This window comes from Vombatus ursinus, unplaced genomic scaffold (genome assembly GCF_900497805.2).
Source record: "Vombatus ursinus unplaced genomic scaffold, bare-nosed wombat genome assembly UNPS02000582.1, whole genome shotgun sequence".
NCBI classification, from domain to species: domain Eukaryota; kingdom Metazoa; phylum Chordata; class Mammalia; order Diprotodontia; family Vombatidae; genus Vombatus; species Vombatus ursinus.
The window spans coordinates 32,174,342-32,196,636 of NW_020940360.1; the positions used below are offsets into that span (position 1 = coordinate 32,174,342).

Here is a 22,295-nt window from a genome sequence, read left to right on the forward strand (position 1 = left end):
TGAATGTAATTTTTTTCTTTGTATTATTTATATTTAATAAAAATAGTCTTTTAAGGAGGCATTTTATGTTATCTAGAATTTATTTTACTTGCAAAGTAACATCAACTAGTATTACATTGAAAATAAACAACCTCTACCTACTACAAAGCAAAAAGTTGTTTCTATCAATAAGGGATCAAAGCAAAAATTTCAAATAACAACTGTGAAAGTCACAGCTGATGTAGCATTTGCTTTGAGCTAAATTGGAAATTGGTGGTAGGGGAGAGAGAGAGAGAGAGAGAGAGAGAGAGAGAGCTAAGCAGTACAGCCCCTCTAAAGAAGTCACTGGGCATAGGCTTGAATGAATTGAATAAAGAATCTGAGCATATAAAATTTCGCTTTTCCAGTTCTGATGCAAGGGGCACCAAATACATACCATGATTATTGATCTCCCCCTGCCACAAGAACAACAATCAGACACACCAGAGAAATCAATACCAACTCCTTAACTGTGCCAAAGTATTTGAGATGCATAAAAGAGCAGGCTAGTTACAAAAAATAAATGGATATGGTGCATGAAAATAGCTGTTCTTAACCAGAGGCATTGGCCCTGTGACTTCCCAGTATGATTTATAAAAATACTGATGAACTCAAATTTTGCCATTTCACTTTCCTATTTAATTCTGGGAATGATAAAGAGAGAATTTTTTATACTTAAAAAAGTCACCATTTGGAAATGGTTAGCTTAGTATCTTCTGGTTTTTCCGAAAATGTTCTGTCAGAGGTGATCTGGCTATTTCTGGGGTGGCAGCTTGATAGAAGTTAGGTAACCGGATGTCATAGCGATGGCCTTTCCCCATATGTACCCTGTCATTCAAGGCATAGAGTTTGTCAGCAATATCACTGCCAATTAAAACAGAAAACAGGCGGGAGATGAAACGATGCTGAGCAAAGAGCAAATACAGTTTCTTTCGCCTCCAAGCCACATACCGACAGTCTGTCTCTGCTGTGAGGGTTACCTGCAAAATATAAGACCATGAACAAACAGATTAAAGGAACCAAATATAAACACAGGCAGCCTCTGTCTTTGTGGATAGCATTTGAATTGGTTTTTTGACGTCAGAAAAGAAAACCATGCTACCATTTTATTTCCTCTATTCTCCATTTAATTCCCTTTTAAATCTCAGGATAGAATTTGGTAATCTACAACATATTCCAAAAGTGTGTGTGTGTGTGTGTGTGTGTGTGTGTGTGTGTGTGTGTGTGTGTGTATCTGTGTGTTTATTATGTATGTGGGCAGGGGGAGTGTAGTTATGAATTGTTAAGTATCCAAAATGACTGCAGCTACTGAGAATTTAATAAGATGCCCTGTGTTTTAGAGGCTTCTGGCCCTTTTGAGATTTAAAACCATGGATCCCAACCTCTGGGCTACAGAATTATCAGGCCTGTGAATCCACATGAGAATCCATAAATAGGCAAATACACCTTCTCTACACTGAATACATAATGTCTTGTATATTTTTCAAATATATGTAGATGCTATTATGATTAATATGTATATATAATATATAAAATGACAGAAATATAAGATGGAATCAGTTATGTCTTTAAGTGAATTTATGTTTTGTTATATATTTATTGTATCATATATTATATTATAATATACATTGTGTGTATATATATATTTCCAAACAGCAGATGCTAATAGTATAACTATCATGAGGTGGGGGGAGAGGTGGGGAGGCAATTGGTGAAATTTAGAATTAAAGGGTCCTTGTCAAATAAATTGTATTATGTTGCTAAAAATAAGTACCATAATGTAATTAAGACTGAAAATGATGAGAAATATAAATGTAGAAAGATTTTTATGAAATAAGACAAAGTGAAAAATGGAAACCTGGAATACACTAGCTACAATCATATAAGAGAGGAGTGGATAGGAATAAATGAATAAACAAAGAATTCTGATGGAGAGTTAAAGGAAGTGACTAAAATGTTCTGATGCTATTTTATGTATTAAAATTTATTTTTAAAAATACGTAAATTATTACAAAGCAAGTTTAATAGGTTTTACTGATGTCCAGTATTGTTTAAAATAAAACCTTCTTGAGGCAGCTAGGTGGAGCAGTAGAGAGTGCTCGGCCTGAATCAGGAGGAGCTGTGTTCAAATCCAGCCTCAGACACTTACTAGCTGTGTGACGCCAGGCAAGTCACTTAACCCAAATTGCCTCCAAAACCAAACAAACAAACAAAGCAAAAACAATAAAATAAAACTATCTTAAAGTCTGTATTTTTGGATGCCCTCATTCTGGACACAAAATACCATAGGTAGATTATACAAAAGGGTATGTTTCAGATATGAAACCATAGAAATAAAAGTAAAACCTAATGATGGGACCTACTTCACAATTAACTTTCAAAATAACTAGATACAATAGAGCCAAACAGATAATTTTTCATTATGCCCAAGAAAATGACACTTCCTAGAAAACACAAAATGACCTCCCTTCTAGCAATAAACATGTCTTTGAATTTTAGTTCATTTCTAAAATGTCCCACTAATGAATTTCAAAGTCTGATAATTGTCCTCCAATCACTTTAAAAGTACAGCCTGAATTAAACACAGTCTGATTATTTAAAACAATTTTTCAAATTTGTCATTAGTTTCTTCCTATCATATGCAATTGTATTCCATAGCTGTAGTCAGTTTCATATGTGTTCATGTATTATAAATTTGAGCTGGGCATAATTAGAAAAGCAAATCTCATTTTCTTTTAAAAGAAAGACACTACACATTAAGTATAAACTAGTTAAAATGAATGATTTTTGTACTATTTTTCTCTTTTACATTTTCTTATTTGTCCATAATCCAGAGAATTGAGTGCTACTATGTAGTTCATTTATGCTTTACCTGAAAAATGCCCTCCTCTGTGGGTCTAAGTGAATCCCATTCAGGAGAATCCAGGAATTGAAGGGGGAAAATGTAATGCAGAAACTCTCCATCCACCGTCACTCTGATCCTACACCAAGTAGAATGGCCATGAATTGTACAATTATAAGAAAAAGCCATGCATTGTGCAATTATAAGAAAAAGCCATCCTAATACTAGGAGAACTTTGGATCTTCTCACCATTTTCATACCAACCCAAGACTCTCTCTCCATCCACACAAGAGGTGGAGTGCATACATTAATGATAATCAACAAGCATTTATGAAGTGACTACTACATGCCAGGCACTATGCATCCAAAGACAAAGAATAAAACAGTCCCTTCTCTCAAAGAACTGATCTGAATAATTATATATTCAAGCAGACTTCAAATTAATGGTCACATTTCAAAGTTTCATGTGTAAATTCATTGTGTGGAACAAGCAACACATTTTTTCTCATAGCAAAGCAGTGATAAATTATAATTAAGTCCCCACGTCAACACACAAGGGCTTAAATGTGCCTTAAGTTCAGGACCATACCAATATGGAAGGGGGGAAGCACTGTATGGAGCAATGTTTCTGTAGGGAGGAAGTATTCACAGAGTCATTTTGGGAGCCCAGGAACATATCTTCAGCATAAGCAGTATAAGGCCAAGCTACAATTGGTATGGGACAGCCAGGACTCTGTCTCAGATGCTGACATCCTAAAGCGATACAATTCTTTCCCTCTGGGGTGGAGCATGATTTCCTCCCCTGTTCATTGCCAGATCTCTGCTGGTGCTGTGGCAATTAGGACATTGGATAGCTCACTGCTGATTGTTCACACCTGGTAGATTAGGAGCAGGCAACTAGGTGGTGCAATGGATAGAGGACTAGAGCCAGAGTCAGGAGGATTCATCTTCCTGAGTTCAAATCCAGCCTCATACACTGACTAGCTGTGTGACACTGGGTAAGTCACTTAGCCCTGTTTGCCTTAGTTTTCCTATCTGTAAAATAAGCTAGATTAGAAAATGTCAAACCATTCCAGTATCTATCTTTGCCAACAAAACCTCAAATGGGTTTACAGAAAGTAAGACATGACTGAAGACAACTGAATAATAACAAAAGATTAGGAGGGGAAAGTACAGAAGAAAGGGTAATGCTTAAGGTCCTTATAAAAAGAAAGGGGGACAATCTCTAAGGTGTTTGGGGCAAACAATTTTTTTGTTGTTGTTATAAGCCAGGGAAATCACAAATAATAATTTCTAACTTCATACAGACAAGGATTTGCAAAGCATTTTACATTATCTTATTTGGTCCTTACAACAACCCTATGAGGTAAAGTACTGTAAGTTTTGTTAACCTGCTTCCTAGATGAGGGAATTGAGGCTAGGCAAAGTTAAGAGGCTTACCTATGGTAACATAGCAAAACCAGGGGCTGGTTTTGAACTCTCCTGACCCTAAAGTTCACCACAATTTCCATTATACCACACTGCTTTCTCAAATAAGAGAGAATTTCAGTTTTTGGAGGTATTAAGGGCAAGGAAATTATTTTTGTAACCTGCAGAGACTGCCTGTTTCAGGTTTGTGTTTCTTTTACACACCATCAATAAGTTGTTATTGTTCACTAGTTTCAGTCTTGTCTGACTTTTCTTGACCCAATTTGGGGTTTTCTTGGCAAAGATACTGGAGTGATTTGCCATTTCTTCTCCACCTTGTTTTATAGATGAGGAAACTGAGGCAAATGAGGTTAAGTTACTTGCCCAGGGTCATACAGCTAGTAAGTGTCTGAGGCCAGATTTGAACTTGTGAAGATGAGTCTTCCTGACCCTAGGCCTAGGACCTGCCATCAATAAATATGTGGACATTAAATTCAAACTAGTCTTGGTGAGGGATAAAAGGGGTGGAAGAATACCCCTCTGTTCCCTAGTATTCCAGGAAAAGTGGAGTGATCCATTAATGGGGGCATCTGTTATTGGCTCCAGAGAAGAAGAGTTGCGCCAGGTAATTCTCTGAAAAGAGGTATACACACTAGGAATTCCTTACACTGATAAAGGAAGGAAGGAAGGAAAACCTGCTTCTTCTCCATCCCTACCACCAATTTCTGTTCTCTAAATTTGGATTTTTTAAACTTAATTTTGTAGAGAGGCATCTGGCATGTTGAATGGATTCCCTGAGGGAGGATACAAGCAAAAGTTACACAAGACAGGCAGGCATGGGTAGGTTTTAATTTGTACCATTGAAGGAAATTCCTTAATTCACAAAATCTAAGATTTATTTACAGTATTTTAAAATTTTCTAAAATGGAGCATACTGTGTGTTGCTTCATAATTGCTAATAATTATTGTAATTGAGAAAGAATAATAAAATTCCAATTTTCCCTGCTTAGAAGGACAATATATATATATGCATATGCATATATATTATCAATAATGTAATTTAAGAGATTTTGGATTTCTTGGTGTCATTCTCTCCTTGGCTAGGAATGCCTTTGATTGGTAATAAACAAAGCATGATAGTAAATAGACACACACTTTTATTTGAATTTCTATTCCTATGATTTTCTAAGAAGAAATATTTGACCTGGAACGTTATCTGCTTCAGCTACATAATTCTTTGTCCTACATCTCGTCACTGAAACCTCTTGTATCTAAGAACGGAATTCCCTATTACATCAAAACTGTTGTGAAGGAATGCTTCTGTAGCCACAGGTATGGGATGATTCAGTTGGCCATTATGGTGAAAACACTTAGAGTTAAAGACTAGACCTTTTCTTGCTAAACTCTACTTTGGGCCACTGCACACTAAGATGGGAAACCGATTAACACAGAGGGAACACATATTAACACAGAGAGCACGTGAAGAGAGGGGTACAGACCTTCCTGACACAAGTAAAGCGAGTTTATCGATGGGTGTTTTGCCCTGCATGGCATAACAATGCTCCTTTTCCAATGAGACCACTTGGCAGCACAAAACAATCTTCCTGAAGACAGGCAATGTAATCCCCAGGGGCTGAAACAAAGAGTTGTAGAGCTCATAGAATTCTTTGTCAAAGGTGACACTGCGAACCTGGTAGGCCACGTGAACAAACTGCACGAAGCAGATGATGAACAGAATAAAGTTCCAGGAGAATATATCAGCGGCGCAGACGTCTACCCATGCCCAAACTGAGGAACAGAGGAAGCCTAATCCCAGCAAACTGAATACATAGAGGAGCCCAAAAAATCCACTCCCTCCCATGAAGCCAACTATGAATAAAATACTAGCAAGGTGATAAATGGACCCTTCTGCTTCTTGTTTCCAGGCTGTGCAGAGTGGATGTTCACCTAGCAAGTTCCACCATATGCTTGCATTTTCTCCCATGGCTGGCTGGGACTGGCTCTGTTTTGAAGGCTCTTAAGCAGATAAATGAGTCTTTTGCTGTGCCATCTTAGGCTAACTGGTCACTAGGCCAGGGACATCTCATACTTTGGGCTCACATGGATGACTTCAATCTCTATGGCAGTGAAAGCATTCGGGAAACCATCCAAACTCTCACTTTGGATTCAGTCTTTACATGGCATGATCTGTCCTGCCTAGGGGAGAAAAATATACAATTAACCAAGATGAAAAAAATCGAGAGATACATTGAAAGAATCATTAGAATAACTTAGACAAGTACACTCTTAGTTGCAAATATCTGCTTAGTGTCAACTAGTATACCTAAAATACAAATGTCTGGGGAATACTCAGGTAACGAGTCTGTTAAAAATTGATTTTTATAGTCAGAGGAACATGGTTAAAAATGGACTTTGTCACTTCTTTCATGTGTGACCTTGGTAAAGTAATACCATCTCCCTGGGCCCCAATCGCCTCATAAGGGAATTAGACTAGATCAATCAACCAGCAAACATTTATTAGGTACCTACTATATCCCAGTCACTATTCTGGCCATGGAGGGTTACAGACAAAAAGGAACTTATCTCCTACTGGGGGAGACAACATGTAAACTTAAGTGTGTGGATACCATAGAAAATAAATACAAAATTAAGTTGGAAGAGCAAAGCACTAGCAGCTGGTTGGTTGTTGTCCTTCGTTCTTGAGGAGGGCCAAAATGACATAACTATGTTGGGGTCAAGGTACAGTGTGTCCAACTTTGGCTGATCAGATCAATATGAGCTCGGAAGGCTCTGCCACAGGTCAGACACAAATAGTCCATACGGACTAGTCATAGTAGCTAGGAAGATCAAGAAAAAGAGTGATGACAGACGACCGAATGACACATGTGAAAAATAACAAGGTCAACTTGGCCAGAACGTAGAGTGCATGAAGGGAACTAACATGTGATAAACCTGGCAAGGCAGACTGTGGCCTGAATGCGAAGGGCTTTAAATTCAAAATGGAAATTTGCGTATGATCTTAGAGATAATAGGGAGCCACTGGAATTTATCGAGCAGGGAAGCAACATGGTCAAACCTTTGCTTTAAGAACAACACTGGTAGCTGTGTGGAGTCTGGATTATAGAAGAGAAACCAGTTAGTAGGGAGACCACTTAGGAAACTATGGTAACAGTTGATGGGAGAGATGAGTCCTGAGCCCGAACTAAGGTAGAGGCCATGTTAGTAGATAGAAGGGGACAGATAGGAGAACTGTTGTGGGGGCTGAATGGACAAGACTTACTTAGTGCCTGATTGGACGTGCAGAGAAAGGAGGACTGAGGAATTCAGGAAAACTCCAAAGTTGTGAACCTGGGTCACTGGAAGGATGATCATACCCTTGATGGAAATAGAAAAGTGAAGAATAAGAATAGGTTTAGAAGGAAATACTGACCTCCAATATTCATTCTAGCTCTAAATCTTTAATCGTTCCAGTCTAAGATATGCATGAGAAATTTAAATAACCTTTTGCTTTACTAATAACATGCTATGATATAAAAATTTGGCTTTTGAAAATATTTGTATATTTACACATGTCTCAAGAAACAAGAAAAATGAAAAGCACAGGAACACTGAAATAAGAGATAAAAAGAAATGTATAATTCTGATTTTTTTTGTTTGTTTTTTAGGCAATTAGGGTTAAGTGACTTGCCCAGGGTCACACAGCTAGTAAGTGTCAAGTATTTGCTCTAAGGCCGGATTTGAACTCAGGTCCTCCTGACTTCAGGGCCGGTGCTCTATCCACTGTGTCACCTAGCTGCCCCGAAATGTATAATTCTGAAAACAGTGATAATAGAACTATTAAGACATAACAAGATAATTAGATATTTTTTCAGTAAGGTATTATAAGGCTTCTTAATAAATCACTGAGAGCCATTGTAGACTACCCACACTAGTGACTAGATGGTGAGCCTTAGAGTCAGGAGGACCTGACTTCAAGTTCTGCCTCTGATCCATACTAATTATGTGACCCTGAGCAAGTAATTTAACCTCTTAGCACTCCCATGTAGCTCTCTAGACACAAACTAGCTGCCAGACTGCATAAGTAGACTCTCTCACTGTCCTCCAACCCCACTCCCATTAATAAATCAATGGATGGAAAAATAATTTGAACATGAGCCAAATTTCAAGAAATTTGAGAAAAACAATTCCATCTTAGCTTAATGTATCAGAGGTTATTTCAGGTTAAAAGCTGAGTTCATATAGATAAACAAATGCTATGAATACTCCTGGCTGCATGTACTGTATACTGATTTACCAGATGGTCAAAAATGTTACTACCAACACTGCTCTGTTACACATACATTCTCTTCCCTTTAGACCATATGGTAAAAGAACTCTTATTCTATGTGAGTCACACAGAATGAATTCCCAATGCTGTAGGAGCTGAAAGATCCACAGCCATTAATGGAGGCACTCAAATGCTCTGGACAACGATGGTGTCACTAGTCAAGCTCACTAGAAAGATGAGCTTGTTTTTCTTCCTATGATAACAAACTAAAGAAATGAACTTTGGGGCTATTTTTAGTAATTTTATTTTTAAAAGTCTATTAGCAGAGCTCCCGTTGATGAGATATCAAGTATCATGGCCTCGGTCCATGGAAAAACTACATAGAGAAGTGAAAGGACATGGTCAGAGGGAAAGGGGCAGCAGAGTCATCATCACTACCACAAATGGAGTTAGAAACTCCTGTCCCTAACTCCTCAGCTACTGACTCCTTCCTGGAGGAGAGGGATAATTTCTGAAATAAGTCCTTATGGACTCCATGATTATTTGTGATGAAGGCATGACATTCAAGATATGGAGAGAACTAACAAATAGGTAAGAGTAACTCCTCAAACAATAAGTGGTCCATTGGATTTGTCAACATGAACAAACTCTTCTCCAGTGAAGAACTGGAAACTCCTCACAACCATTTGAAAGATTGCTCCAAAGTCAATGATGATAATGAAAATTAAAGTAAATCTGAAGGCTTACCCTATGCTCAGTAAATTGGCAAAGATGACAAAAGACAGAGATGATTCATGTTGGGGAGACTATGGGAAGACAAGTATGCTGCTTTTTCTGTTGGGTTCTACTCCTGTAATCTTGGACAAGTCACTTAACTTCTATATACTATATATATATGTATACTATATACATATATACTATATACATGTATACTATATACATGAATGCCAGGTTAAAAACTCCTAGAGATGAACTCTAAGGGCCCTTCAAGTACTCTGATCCTATGATACAGAGTTGGTGGAGCTGTGAATTGGTCCGCCTATGCTGGTAAACAATTTGGAACTATATAGGGGGGAAAGTGACTAAAATATCTATACTCTTTGACCCAGAGATTCCACTACTGACTACATATCTCAGAGATCAAAGATAGAAAGCAAGGTCCCACATACATCAAAATAATCATAGCAACACTTTTTGTGGAGCAAAGAACTAGAAATAAGGTAGTGGCCTGATGAATTATGATACATGAATATAAAGGAATATTATTGTACCATAAAAAATAATGAACATGAGGAATTCAGAGAAATATGGGAAGACATAGGAACTAAAATAATAAACAGAAGTTGCAAAACATTATATACAATGAAAACATTAAAAAAATTGAATGTTATGTAATTATAATAACTAAGATTGACTATGGAGAAGAGATGAGAAAGTACATGTCCCCCTTTTGTTGAAGAGGGGAAGACTATAGGTGTGAAATATAATATATATGGTCAGGTATGTTTAATATGTTGGTTTTTCAGGACAGGCATTTTTGTTTTGTTTTCTTTTGAATCTTTATTACCAGGGAAGTCTTGGGTAATTAGAGAAAGGTTTATGAAAAGATTGTGGAGTAAAAGCCACGAGGACCTCAATGATCAGTTCTCCACCTTGCGGCTACTAATGTGATTGTGAGATATGGAATCTGTAGTACTGTCCTATTAGGAAGCTGGACTAATTTTAAACTTGGAGTGATAGACTGCTACATCTGGAAGGGCTGTTAGAAATCAAGCCCAAACTGACCATCTCTTCCATAAGTCCCCTTCTCTTTACTCACATAGCCAACACCCTACTTCAGGTCCTCATCATTTCATACCTAGAAAGCGGTTCTCAAAGAGCAGTTTAGGGACCCTCATGGGTATCAGAGACCTTTTCAGGTGGTCCCAGAGATCCTTTTAGGTGGTCCATGAAGTCAAAACTACTTTCATAATAACAATAAGATACTTTAATATCTAATACAATAAATATGTAATCCACACAAACAAATGTTTTTTAGGGGGATCCTCAATAATGTTTTAAGAGTGTAATGGGGTCCTAAGATCAAAAAGTTTAAGAACCACTGGCCTAGACTATTGCAATAATTTTTTGCTTGGTCTCCCTCCCTCAAGGTCCTCTCCATGTGAATCCATCCCCCACACAGCTGCAAACATGATTGCAGGTCTGACCTGGTATGTCACATACTCACACATTCCCCCTTTACTAGTTAAAGTCAGTGGCTCTTTACCACCTCTAGAGTCAAATATAAATTCCTCTGTTTTGCATTTAAAACTCTTTATGTCTAACCTTATTATATATTACATACCCATCCATGAACACTATGGTCCAGCCAAACTATTTTGTTGTTCATTGTTCACCATCAATTTTAGTCGTATCTAACTCTTCATGACCCCATTTCGGGTTTTCTTGGCAAAGATACTGGGGTAATTTGCCATTTCCTTCTCCAATTCATTTTACAGATGAGGAACTGAGGCAAACACAGTTAAGTGACTTGCCCAGGGTCACACAGATAATACATGTCAGAGACCAGATTTGAGCTCAGGAAGATTCATCTTCCTTATTCCAAGCCCAGGGCTCTATCCACGGCATCACCTTGCTGCCAAACCATGTGTTCTCTGTGCCATTTCTGTGTCTCCACACTAGCCTATGCCTAGAATAGTCTCCTTCCTTCCCTCTGCTTCTTATAATCCCTGGTTTCCTTCAAGACTCAGCATAAGAGCTACCTTTTGCCTTAGGTTCTTCCATGTTCCCCAGCTGCTAGTGCCTCTGCTTTGTATATGTCTTTTACGTACATATACATGTAATATGTGTACACATATTATGCAGGTTGTCTCCTTGATTAGAATATAAGCCCTTTGAGGTCAGGGACCATATCTGCCTTTGTATATCCAGGCACAGTGCCCGACTCATCATGGGCATTTAATAATATTTGTGGATTGATTAATTTTATTGAAGAAGAAACTGAAATCCAGAAAGCTCAAATAATATATCCAAGGTCACAGATGATATATAAGTAGTTGAGTTGGGATTTGAACTGTGAATCCAGTGTTCTTTACCCTACATTTTTGCCAGGTCAGGTGATTAGCATCATAAAGGGGGAAAATGGTTCTCATCATTGCAGTATTCTAGAGAGATAACAGTATTGGAAGAGGATCTAACCAGACACTGAGTGTTGTGAGCGTTACTCCAGTGATGTCCCTTAAAATCATCCCATCTTTTCCATTGTTACTGCCCTCACCCGCGTTTAGGCCTTCATTGCTGGACTAGGACAATAGTCCTTTCCATTTCTCCAATATCCAGCCTCTTCTGCATCCAGTCCATCATATTTGTGAATCAATCTTCCTAATGCTCAGGTCTAATCACATTATTCTACTTCTCAAAAACAAACAAATGGTTCCTAGTACTTCCTGAATAAAATCCAGTTTCCTCTGTCTGCCATTTAAAAATCTTTACAATTAAGCTCCAATTTACTTTCCACATACCCTGTGCTCTAGCATATTTGCTGTCCCTAAACTGACCCTTTCACTTTTTGGCATCTGGGTCCTTGCCTACTTCATTCGCTTTGCCATATATAAATAGTTGAGTTGGGATTTGAACTGTGGATCCAGTGTTCTTTACCCTTCCCTACTCTCCTCCATATCTTCCAGTTGACATTTTACCCATATTTCTATGCCCCCCTCATCTAGGATAGCTTCTTATGGCGATTGTCCCAGCCTCCCTGCTATGAATTTTTTGGACATTTTAATTATGTTGTTTTCAGTTGTGTCTGATTCTTTGTGACCCCATTTGGGGTTTTCTTGGCAAAGACATTGGAGTGTTTGCCACCAAGGAAATGGTTTGTAGCTTATTTTACAGATGAAGAAACTGAGGCAAACAGACTTAACTGACTTGTCCAGGGTCACACAACTAGTAAGTCTCTGAAGCCGAATTTGAATTCAAGAAGATGAATCTTCTCAACTCTAGGCCCAGAACTATATCAACTGCACCATTTTAATTGTATTTCATGTATACTCATAGTCTTTGTATTTCGTCATTTGTCAATCTAATTCTCCATCCCCATCCCCAACAAAAGTGCAAGCTTCTTGAATACAGGAACCATCCTAATCTTTTTTTTTTTTTTTGCTTTTTGGTGAGACAATCGTGTTAAGTGACTTGCCCAGATTCACACAGCTAGTAAGTGTCCATCCTAATTTTCAAAAATCTTTTTGTCCTATACGTAGAGTCCTAGAACATGATAAGAATGTGATAATGAACATTTGGTGAATTGAACAGAATTGTTCAACTCCCCAGAAAAGTCACTAACTTTCTGCCTCAGTTTCCTCATTTGCAAAATGTTGTGAGGCAAGGATCTGATGGAAAAAAATATATATAAAATGCTTTGCAAACCTTAGAGTGCTAGATAAATTATAGCCATGATTATTATTACTCAATAAATTGGATAAACATTTATTTAGTACCACTTGTACTATGTTGGGCATCAGGAGAGATACAAAGCTAGATCAGAAATAGTCTTTGCCCTCATGACATTGACAAACTGGTCTCCATAGTTTTCTCAGGTTGAACATGGCATGAGATGGGGACAGCAGAATCCTGAGAAGACTTTTCTGCAGTCAGCTCTTTGCTTAAAAGCATGTTGTTTGTTCTTCAACAAATATTTATTAAAATACCTACTATGTACAAGACACTGTGTTAGGAGATGGGGATACACCCATCTCCTAAATATGACAGCCAGTCAAGGAGCTTGTACTCTAATCTCAGAAAGCTAGCACATGTTTAATGTACCAAATCAGTATGAAGATTTCCTATACTGAGCTTAAGAGAGTGTGGCCTCTGCTTTCCCTCATAGGAGCTGGCATCAACAATCCATTTATATGGTGCACTTATCTGCCATATCATAATTTGGCTATTTGAAGCATATCACCTGGAAAAAAAAAGTATGACCCTAGAGATATAAGTTGAAAAGAAACAAGTGAGACACAAACACAGTACTGGTCTTCTGTCAGCAAGTTAACAAACATACTCAAATATTACCATGTATAAGGGCACTGTGCTACTTTCTATAATTTGTTTTTTTTCTTTCATTTTTCCCTTAATAATAATAATAATGAACAGGACGATAATCTACAATTTTACATTGCTTTCAGTGTTTAAAAATCTGTTGCTTTGAAATAGCCCTCCAAGATAGGCAATGCTAGTACTATTAGTCCCATATTCCAGATGGGAAAATTGAGACTTGGAGAAAGTCAGGAGCTTTTCCCAAACATTCCTGGAAGGTGACTTCTGCCTGGGGACAATTAGAAGATCTGTTAGTCAATGGCTCTGAGTATCAATCCATCCATCCATCCATCCATCACACTTCAGTGAGGTAGATGAACTAGTAAGATGTATTATTAACAACAACGAATAGACTATTTACATGCTCAGGATAAATTAATAAAAGTAGAAGAAGCTGGTCCAAGGATGTCAATCCAACAAATGCTGACTCAATAGGCCTGGATCCTTTAAAAAAATTTAGTTGATCAAACAATTTTACTCACAAATATTTATTAAGCACTTACTACAAAGCTCCCCAAAATATGTCACATCAAGCACAGATTTCTTCAAAAATCTCATCTCAATTTCATTTTTAAAGTGTTATTTCTATTTCCAATTATCACGGACTGAGGTATTACAGTCCAAATATGGTAGTTCCACTCTATTTCTATTAACATAGAAACACTGTCAGGTCTATTCCATATGAAGGGTTAACTTATTGTCTCTCAGCTTCATCTCTAAATGCTCTTGAGATGATCTACCTTAGTGAACTCATTTCCCCCCTCCATGGGTCTTTGCTATTCTACTAGGAAATATTGTTCATAAACTTCCACAATCTTCTCCTGCAAAGTTTTGCATATACGTACTTAATCTAAACCAATGTTTCCTTTGGCAGCCAAGTCTCTGTTTGGCATAGAGTTGAAAATTTCACTGGCTTAAATTGATTTTGGGTTCCTTTGGTCTCTTTTTAGTGACTTACTTAATATTATTAAAACGTCCATAGGAAATGGTCATAATTGGAGGTAATATCTTTTTTTATCCATTTCAACATCATTAACTTATTTTGATAGGTCAAGTTCAAACTATTGAAATTGTCCATGGTGTATTAGCACCTTTATCCTTTGCTTAGTTTGACATTGATTTTGATCCTTTCTTGGCACACTGATAGTTGACTTAGAAATGCCTTCCACATTGGTAGCTAGCTATTTCCTGTCTCCTAACATAGTCAATTTTATAACTGGCAATGTTGCTCCAATGTCTGAAGCCTTCTAACTTTCTTCTTGAAGTGTGAGGCTTCTGACTAGTCAAACAAACAAAAACAAAACAAAACATGAACCTTTGGCCTCAATTCAATTAAATAACCAATTAACATCTATTATGGACAAGGCTCTGAGGCCAGTACTCTATCTACTTTACCATACTGCTTCTCCAGGTCCAGTCCCTATCACTATCCTATATTCAAAGCACTGTGCTAGGTACTAGGATACAAAGCCAAGATGCTCCTTTAGCAATTGAATATTCCTGGTCAATGGTTGAATCATTAGAGCAGGGAAAACTAGATGGTGAGGTGGATAGAGTGCTGGGCTTGGAGTCAGAAAGATCTGAATTCAAATCTATCCTCAGACAATTAGTAGCTGTGTTAAGGGCAAGTCATTTAATTTTTATTTGCCTCAGTTTCCTCAGTTGTAAAATGGGGATGATAATAACACCTACCTTTCAAGGTTATTGTGAGGATCAAATGAGATAATTTTTGGTGCTATATAAATGCTTATTTCATCCCTTTCCTCCCTCCCAAGGGTAAGTTTATGTGGAAAAGACAATGTGTTTTCAGATTTACAGTATGTGAACAGTATCTGAATGTATCTGTCTTTGTGACCATTTGCCTTCTCTGAAATTCAAGTCATCAAGTCAACTCAACAAGAATTTATCATGTGCCTAATATGTGTCAGGCATTATCCTATGTGCTTCAGATACAAAGAAAAGCAGCAAACATACAAACAAAAAACAGTCTCCACTCTGGAGAAGATCATTGTTTAATGATAAAGAAAACACGCAAACAACTATGTACAAACAAGATACAGAAAATTTCAGAGGAAAGACATTAAGGTAAAGGGAGGACTGGGAAAAACTTTTTCTTTTTTTTTTTTTAAACAGGAGGTAATACTTTAGCTGAAGCTTGAGAAAGATGGAGATAAGGAAGGAGACAGTCCTAGGCATGAGGGAATGCAGAAAGCCTCCACAGAAAATTTTTCCCAAATATCGATTCATATTTGAATATTATTTAAGATAATATTAATTCCATAAAAATCAATGGAATACTGTGCAAAATAAGCCAAGATGGCTACCAGCCATGCTGTAGCAGTAAAATGAAAGGCTCCCCTGGTCCAATAAATGAATAAATGATGGAATGATGACCCACAAAACTAATCCAAAAGACCTGTTAGGATGCCTTTGCTGTTCCCATGCTACAGGAAGCCAGAGAAGTGTTCAAACATTTCCCTTGGTTGGGGGAAGTAGGGAGGCATAGGAGGCATACTCTCCAGCTGATGGGGAAGGCAGTGGAATCCCATACTTCTATTGTAGAGATAGTAACAAGATATTTTGTACAGGATCCAGGCTTCTGATACTATTGCACAAAGACAAGTGGTTAGCAAACAAACAAAAAAACCCTTTCTTTTAATTGAATGTCTATACTTTTTGTGTTATTAGAAGCAAAGTAGATGTCCAACACTTGAGGGTTGAGTAAACAAGTTGTTTTACATGAATGTAATGAATATTAGTGTACCATGTGAAATGACAAATATAATAAATACAGAGAAATATGGGAAGAGTGATATGAACTGATGCAAAAAGGAGTAAGTGGAGTTAGGGAAAGAATATACACAATGGCTACAACAATATAAATGGAAAGCAACAGAATAATGAAAACTTATTGCTGTGAAATTATAATGATCAGGTTTGACCCCAAAGAAGGGATATGACAAGGCATTTCTCTCCCTTCTATAGATATCAGACTTCTTAGATGTATTGTTGAATTTTGCTGAACTCTTTTTCCCATCTTTTTTATTCTTTGTTATAAGGGATGGCTTTCTGAGGTGAGAAAAGGAGAAAGAGAACTAGATTGGGAAATGTGGGTAATGTAAAAACAAAGATAACAATAAAAATTATCTTTAAAAAATAAAAAAATCAAATGCCTTGTACTAATATTGGAATTATTCTTGGACCTTATCTTCTTATAAGCCAGAACTCCCAAGTTAAAGTATTGATTTAGTTGGAATCAATGACTCTAGACAGCATGTATCATTGAGCTGATTTTTGGTTGCTAGGAAATCCAGAAGAACATAATTATGCCAATATTTTACTCATTAAATTATTATCGCTTTCATTATATACTCCAGATGTCAAATTACCATGTCTCTAAATTGGTTTCTTCTTCTTTTCCCAGATTGTAATTAAACTAGAACCTATAAACACTACTTCTAGTCCCTTCTCTCCTACTTACTTGCATTGTGACCACAGGCAAGTTAATTAATCCCTCTGAACCTCAGTTTCCAAATTTGTAGGTTGTAGATAATAATTATTTCCCTTCCTACCTCACAGGGTTGTTGTGAGGATCAAATCTGATAACATTAATTAAAATGCCTTGAATGGAGTAAAGCAAATGTAAGGTTAATAATTTTAATGTAAACTAAAAATGTCCACATGGTAACATGCTCCAAATCACCAATAGTTACAAGTAATGTAAATTAAAATAACTGTGAGGTTTTACTTTACAAACCTGAAAATTGGTGAAAATGACAAAAATATAAATAATCAATGTTGGAGGGGATATGGGAAAACAGGTACACTATAAAACTGCTGCTGGAATTGTGAATTGGTCCAAGCTTTGCGAAATTCAATTTGGAATTATGCAAGAAAAATTACTTGAAGCAGTATTCCACTCCTGGGGGAATGAAAGAAAGAAAGAAAGAAGGAAGGAAGGAAGGAAGGAAGGAAGGAAGGAAGGAAGGAAGGAAGGTAGGAAGGATGGACAGACCCAATATGTATGGAAACATTCATTGCAGTAGTTTTCATGATAGAAAGGAATTACAAACAAAATGAGTTTCCATCTCCTGGGAAGTGAATGAAAAATTCATGCAGAGTTAATGAAATCTTATTGTGCAGTAGGAAATGATTAATTTAAGGAATTCAGAGAAACCTAGGAAGATTTGTATGAAACAAGCAGAATCAAAAATGACATGTACAATGACTAACAATGGAAATGAAAAGATTATTAAATGAGGTCAAAGTCAATGAAAAATTGATTCTGGGCCCAGAGAATGGCTAATGAAGCACACTGTCCATTTCTCCTAGCAGAGACATTGGAGACAATGTGGTGTGGTAAGAGCATGGTCTCTGGAGTTCTTGAGTTGGAAGTCCTGGGCATGTCACCTTACTTTTCTAGGCCTCAGTTTCCTCATCTACAAAATGACAGGATTAGATGTGAATCCATGATCCTATGAACTGCTATTGCAGAATGTTATGTGCATTTTTTTGAACAAAATCATAAAATTAGGTGTTTTTGTTTAATGGTACAAGGGAAAGGCTCATGAGGTAGTGGACTGGGATGATGTGATGCAGTAATTCCAGAAATAAATATGATGTTAAGACAAAAGGCATTAATAGATTTTTAAAAATAGTTATTGACTACCAATATATGTATCAATGGACTTAGTCATCTACATGTAACACTTATTTCAAAAGCATCTTCCTATAGAGGCTATAGGTATTATTAAGAGCCAAAGGGAATATTGTGCAAAAAGTAATACTGACACCAGGTTTGTAAAAACTGTTCCTAGTGATGGCTTAGAAAAAACTGAAGATATTGGGATTTGAGCTATTTTTTTCTTTGTCATGGCCATAAAGAGGGCAGAGAAGGAGAAAAAGAGAATTGAGGGGCCTTCCTTTTTGATGGAACCATTTTAGTCTTTAGGTTGTAAAAAGAATGAAGAAAATTCTTTTGAAAAAAGTTTCTTTGTTATCCTGTGTTCTCAGAAGTGAAGTCACATGCTAGAGTGGCTAGGTAGCTCACTAGGCTAGGTAGTAGATAGGTCCTGGAGCCGTGAAGACCTGAGTTTCAATCCAGCTTCAGACACTTTACTACCTGTGTGACACTGGGCAAGTCATTTAACCTCTGCCTGCCTTGGTTTTCTCAATTGTAAAATGGGGTTAATAATAGTCTACCGGGGCAGCTAGGTGGCACAGTGGATAGAGCACTGGCCTTGAATTCAGGAGGACCTGAGTTCAAATCTGGCCTCAGACACATAACACTTACTAGCTGTGTGACCCTGGGCAAGTCACTTAACCCCATTGCCTAGCCAAAAAAAAAAAAAAATTTTAAAAATTGAAAAAAATAATAGTATCTACCTCCAAGGATTGTTAGAAGGATCAAATGTGATAATATTTGTGAGGCACTTAGAGCAGTGCCTGGTACATAGTAAGTGCTTAATAAATACTTGTTTCCTACCTTCTTGCTGTTAAATTGAAGGTTTGAAGTGACCCTGGTTGTGCTACTTCTCAGAATTAAAATATTGTAAGCAATTATTTACAATTCTGTGTTACTGATTTCCTTGTTAATAAATTATATGTTCAACAAATTTAATATTTATTTATTCTTAAAGATCAAAGGATTTAATATATAGAGGAATATAAATAATTATTATTGGGAAAGGAGGTTTCTTTAGTTTGGTAATATCCGATCGACTGGTAGGGGTTCTGAATTCAGTTAATTGAGAGGTATTAAAATTTAATTAGTTGGGGCAGCTAGGCAGCAGAGTCAGGAGGACCTGAGTTCAAATCCGGCCTCAGACACTTGACACTTACTCCCTGGGCAAGTCGCTTAACCCTGATTGCCTCACCAAAAAGCAAAAAACAAAACAAAACAAAACAAAAACCTTAATTAATAAGAAAATATCCAAACGCATTCTTGAATTGCTCTAAAGATTAGGATGATTAAGTATTATTGAATTAGTTAATTGAATTAATTAATAAAATTAAATACGAGAATGAGTCAACTGATATACTTAAGGAAGACACCATACTCCTTGTTAATACAGGCCATAGAAAAGACAATCTTTATGACCAGGGAACTTACAATGTACATAATGCACAAACATAAGTGAATAATAAGGATCTTTCCTTCTTTTAAGATTCTTATCTGTCTTTTCCCTTTCAATAGCTAGAAGTGCCAGTGGAAATCTGGTCCAAAATCAATTTACAGATGGAGGAGCTGAAGCCCAGAGAGGAAATAACTCACTGAAGTTTATACATCTAATAAGAGGCAAGGCCAGAATTTGCATCAAGGTCTTCTGACCCCATATTTTTTCACCTTTGACATCCCCCTGCTTTTCCTTTTCCATTTAGCCAAAGGAAATTGGTTCTGTTTCTAGTGTTTTATTGTGTTGTCTGCTTTATGTTTATATTTGCAAATGGATTTGAGGTGCATGAAGTAGCATCAGGGCTAATAGAAATATCAAGATACCTTTATGTCTATTTCACCTCTCGCAATGAAAGATTTTATCATATACTGGGCTCATATAGAAGAGAACACTGTGTGATTTATGCACTAGGTCTTGTAAAATCATCACTATTACCAATCTTTTGTGCTATTTCATCACAAGAAAGGATTTTATCCTATACTAGGATCGTACAGAATGAATGGCACACCACCTTACTTATTCATTGTGGCTTCTAAAATCACCAATAACTATAACACATATTAAGAACCATGGGGATTAAAATTTAATTAATTAATTTTAAAAAAAGAACCACGGGGAGAAAATTCGCTTATCTATCAAATGGAAACAAATTCATAGACCATAGATCTGAAACAGGAAAGGACTGGAGAAGTCATGTAGCCCACCCACTTCATTTTAGAGATGAGCAAACTGAGGCCTAGAAAGTTTAAATGACTTGCCCAAGTTCCCACAGGTTATAAAGTAGCAGAGACAGAATTCAAACTCAGAACCTGTGACTCCAACTTCAGGATTTTATCTACCATACCACCCTGCCTCCAATAATAATAAAAAGAAATAATTACTATGATAACAATTTAGTATCTTAAGGAACTTTAAAGTAATTTATAATCCGGGCATTTAGAAATTATCTCATCTAACACATTTCTGTTGGTTTCATTTATCTCCAGTTCAAGAATAGCAATCATAATATGTCAATATGATTATGTCACTACCTGACATATATACTATACTGAGGTTTAAAAAGTATTTTACTCAAATTATCTTCTTTGAAGTTCACAACTCTATAAAGCAGATAGAGTTATTATCATCTCCATTTTTACAGACGATGAAACCGAGTCTCAGAGAGAGTAAGTGACGGTTATACTTCTTTGGTAAACATCTAGGTGGGGGCAGCAAGGTGTTGCAGTGGGTAGAGTGCCAGGCCCAGAGTCAGGAAGACTCATCTTCCTGAGTTCAAATCCAATCTCAGACACTTACTTTGTGACCCTGGGCAAGTCACTTAACCCTGTTGGCCTCAGTTTCCTCATCTGTAAAATGAGCTGGAGAAGGAAATGGCAAACCACTACAGTATCTTTGCCAAGAAAACACCTAAATGGGGTCATGGAGAGTCAGACACAACTGAAACGACTGAACAACAAGGAATCAAGGTTGGTGTTTGAACTCAGGTCTTCTGACTCTTGCTGTATTGAATGAATGCTAACTAGTTATGTAAAAAACTTGCATTTTTTTTCCTTTTTAAATTCATGTCAAAAATAGTGACAGGAGGAATGATGGAGAGAGGAACCCTTGGCAGAGTTAGATTTCTAAACAAAACTTCTAGGTTGTTTTACTGTATACTTGGTTGCCTCCACCTACTATCCTCTTACCCCTCAGCCCTTTGCAATCTGGTTTTCCAAGGGATACTACTCTCTTCAAAGTTGTCAATTGAGAGAAACAGCTACTAAACAACAAATTACTGGGGACATCTCAGACCTTTTCCAAAAATTTTTCCAACCTAGACTATCTTATCTAGGTTGAGTTGTTGCCCCATCCAACTAGAAAACCTTACAAAGAATTTAATCCGAGGTGCATTCCAGATGGCCCAAGGCTGGGGGTAATTTGGAAGTAAATGATCTAATCAAAGTCACATCCCCCATCTTCTCATTAAAATAGGACCACCTCTCCTGATACTCATTCTTCTCATTAACTGTTACCAGAGTTGATTGCTACCCTCAGGAATATCCATTCTTCCAAGGGCATATAAGCGTTGATTGGGTTCCATGAGGGGTCTTTGGCATTCAAGAGTGTCACTGACCCATTTTATTAATTATATGCTAGCATGATTAATAAAACGATTAATTACCCAGAAATTATGTCTCTTGAACTTTTTATATGTCACACAGTGATCTCTTAATTGGCAAAGCTGATGGCCTTTTCTTCTCAGTCCTTATCATTCTCAAACTCTTTGATGTATTTGACCTGCTAAATCCCAGATATTCTCTGCTCTCATGACATTGTTCTCTTCTTATTCTTTTTCTACCTGTCTGACCATTCTTTGTTTCCTTTGCTGGTCACTAACATTACAATGATCTTCACTATGAGTATTCTCCAGTGTTTAGTTGTAGGTCCTCTTGTCTTCTTCCTCTACTCTGTCTCTAGATAACCTCATCAGCTTCCATGGGTTTAGCTCTTA

The 22,295-nt window shown here is 37.1% G+C and overlaps 1 protein-coding gene across 1 annotated transcript in view; it reads right to left on the reverse strand.

The window, feature by feature from the left end:
* Nucleotides 1-240: 240 nt before the first annotated feature.
* POPDC3 (popeye domain containing 3) overlaps nt 241-22,295 on the reverse strand; it is a 30,018-nt gene continuing 7,963 nt past the window's right edge. Inside the window, exons 2-5 of the mRNA XM_027853753.1 lie at nt 7,548-7,642; nt 5,767-6,463; nt 2,891-2,999; nt 241-998 (exon numbers count right to left, since the gene is read on the reverse strand). Of these exons, the coding sequence (XP_027709554.1) occupies nt 720-998; nt 2,891-2,999; nt 5,767-6,251 (873 nt within the window). The 5' untranslated portion in view covers nt 6,252-6,463; nt 7,548-7,642 and the 3' untranslated portion in view covers nt 241-719. The remainder of the gene's footprint in view (nt 999-2,890; nt 3,000-5,766; nt 6,464-7,547; nt 7,643-22,295) is intronic.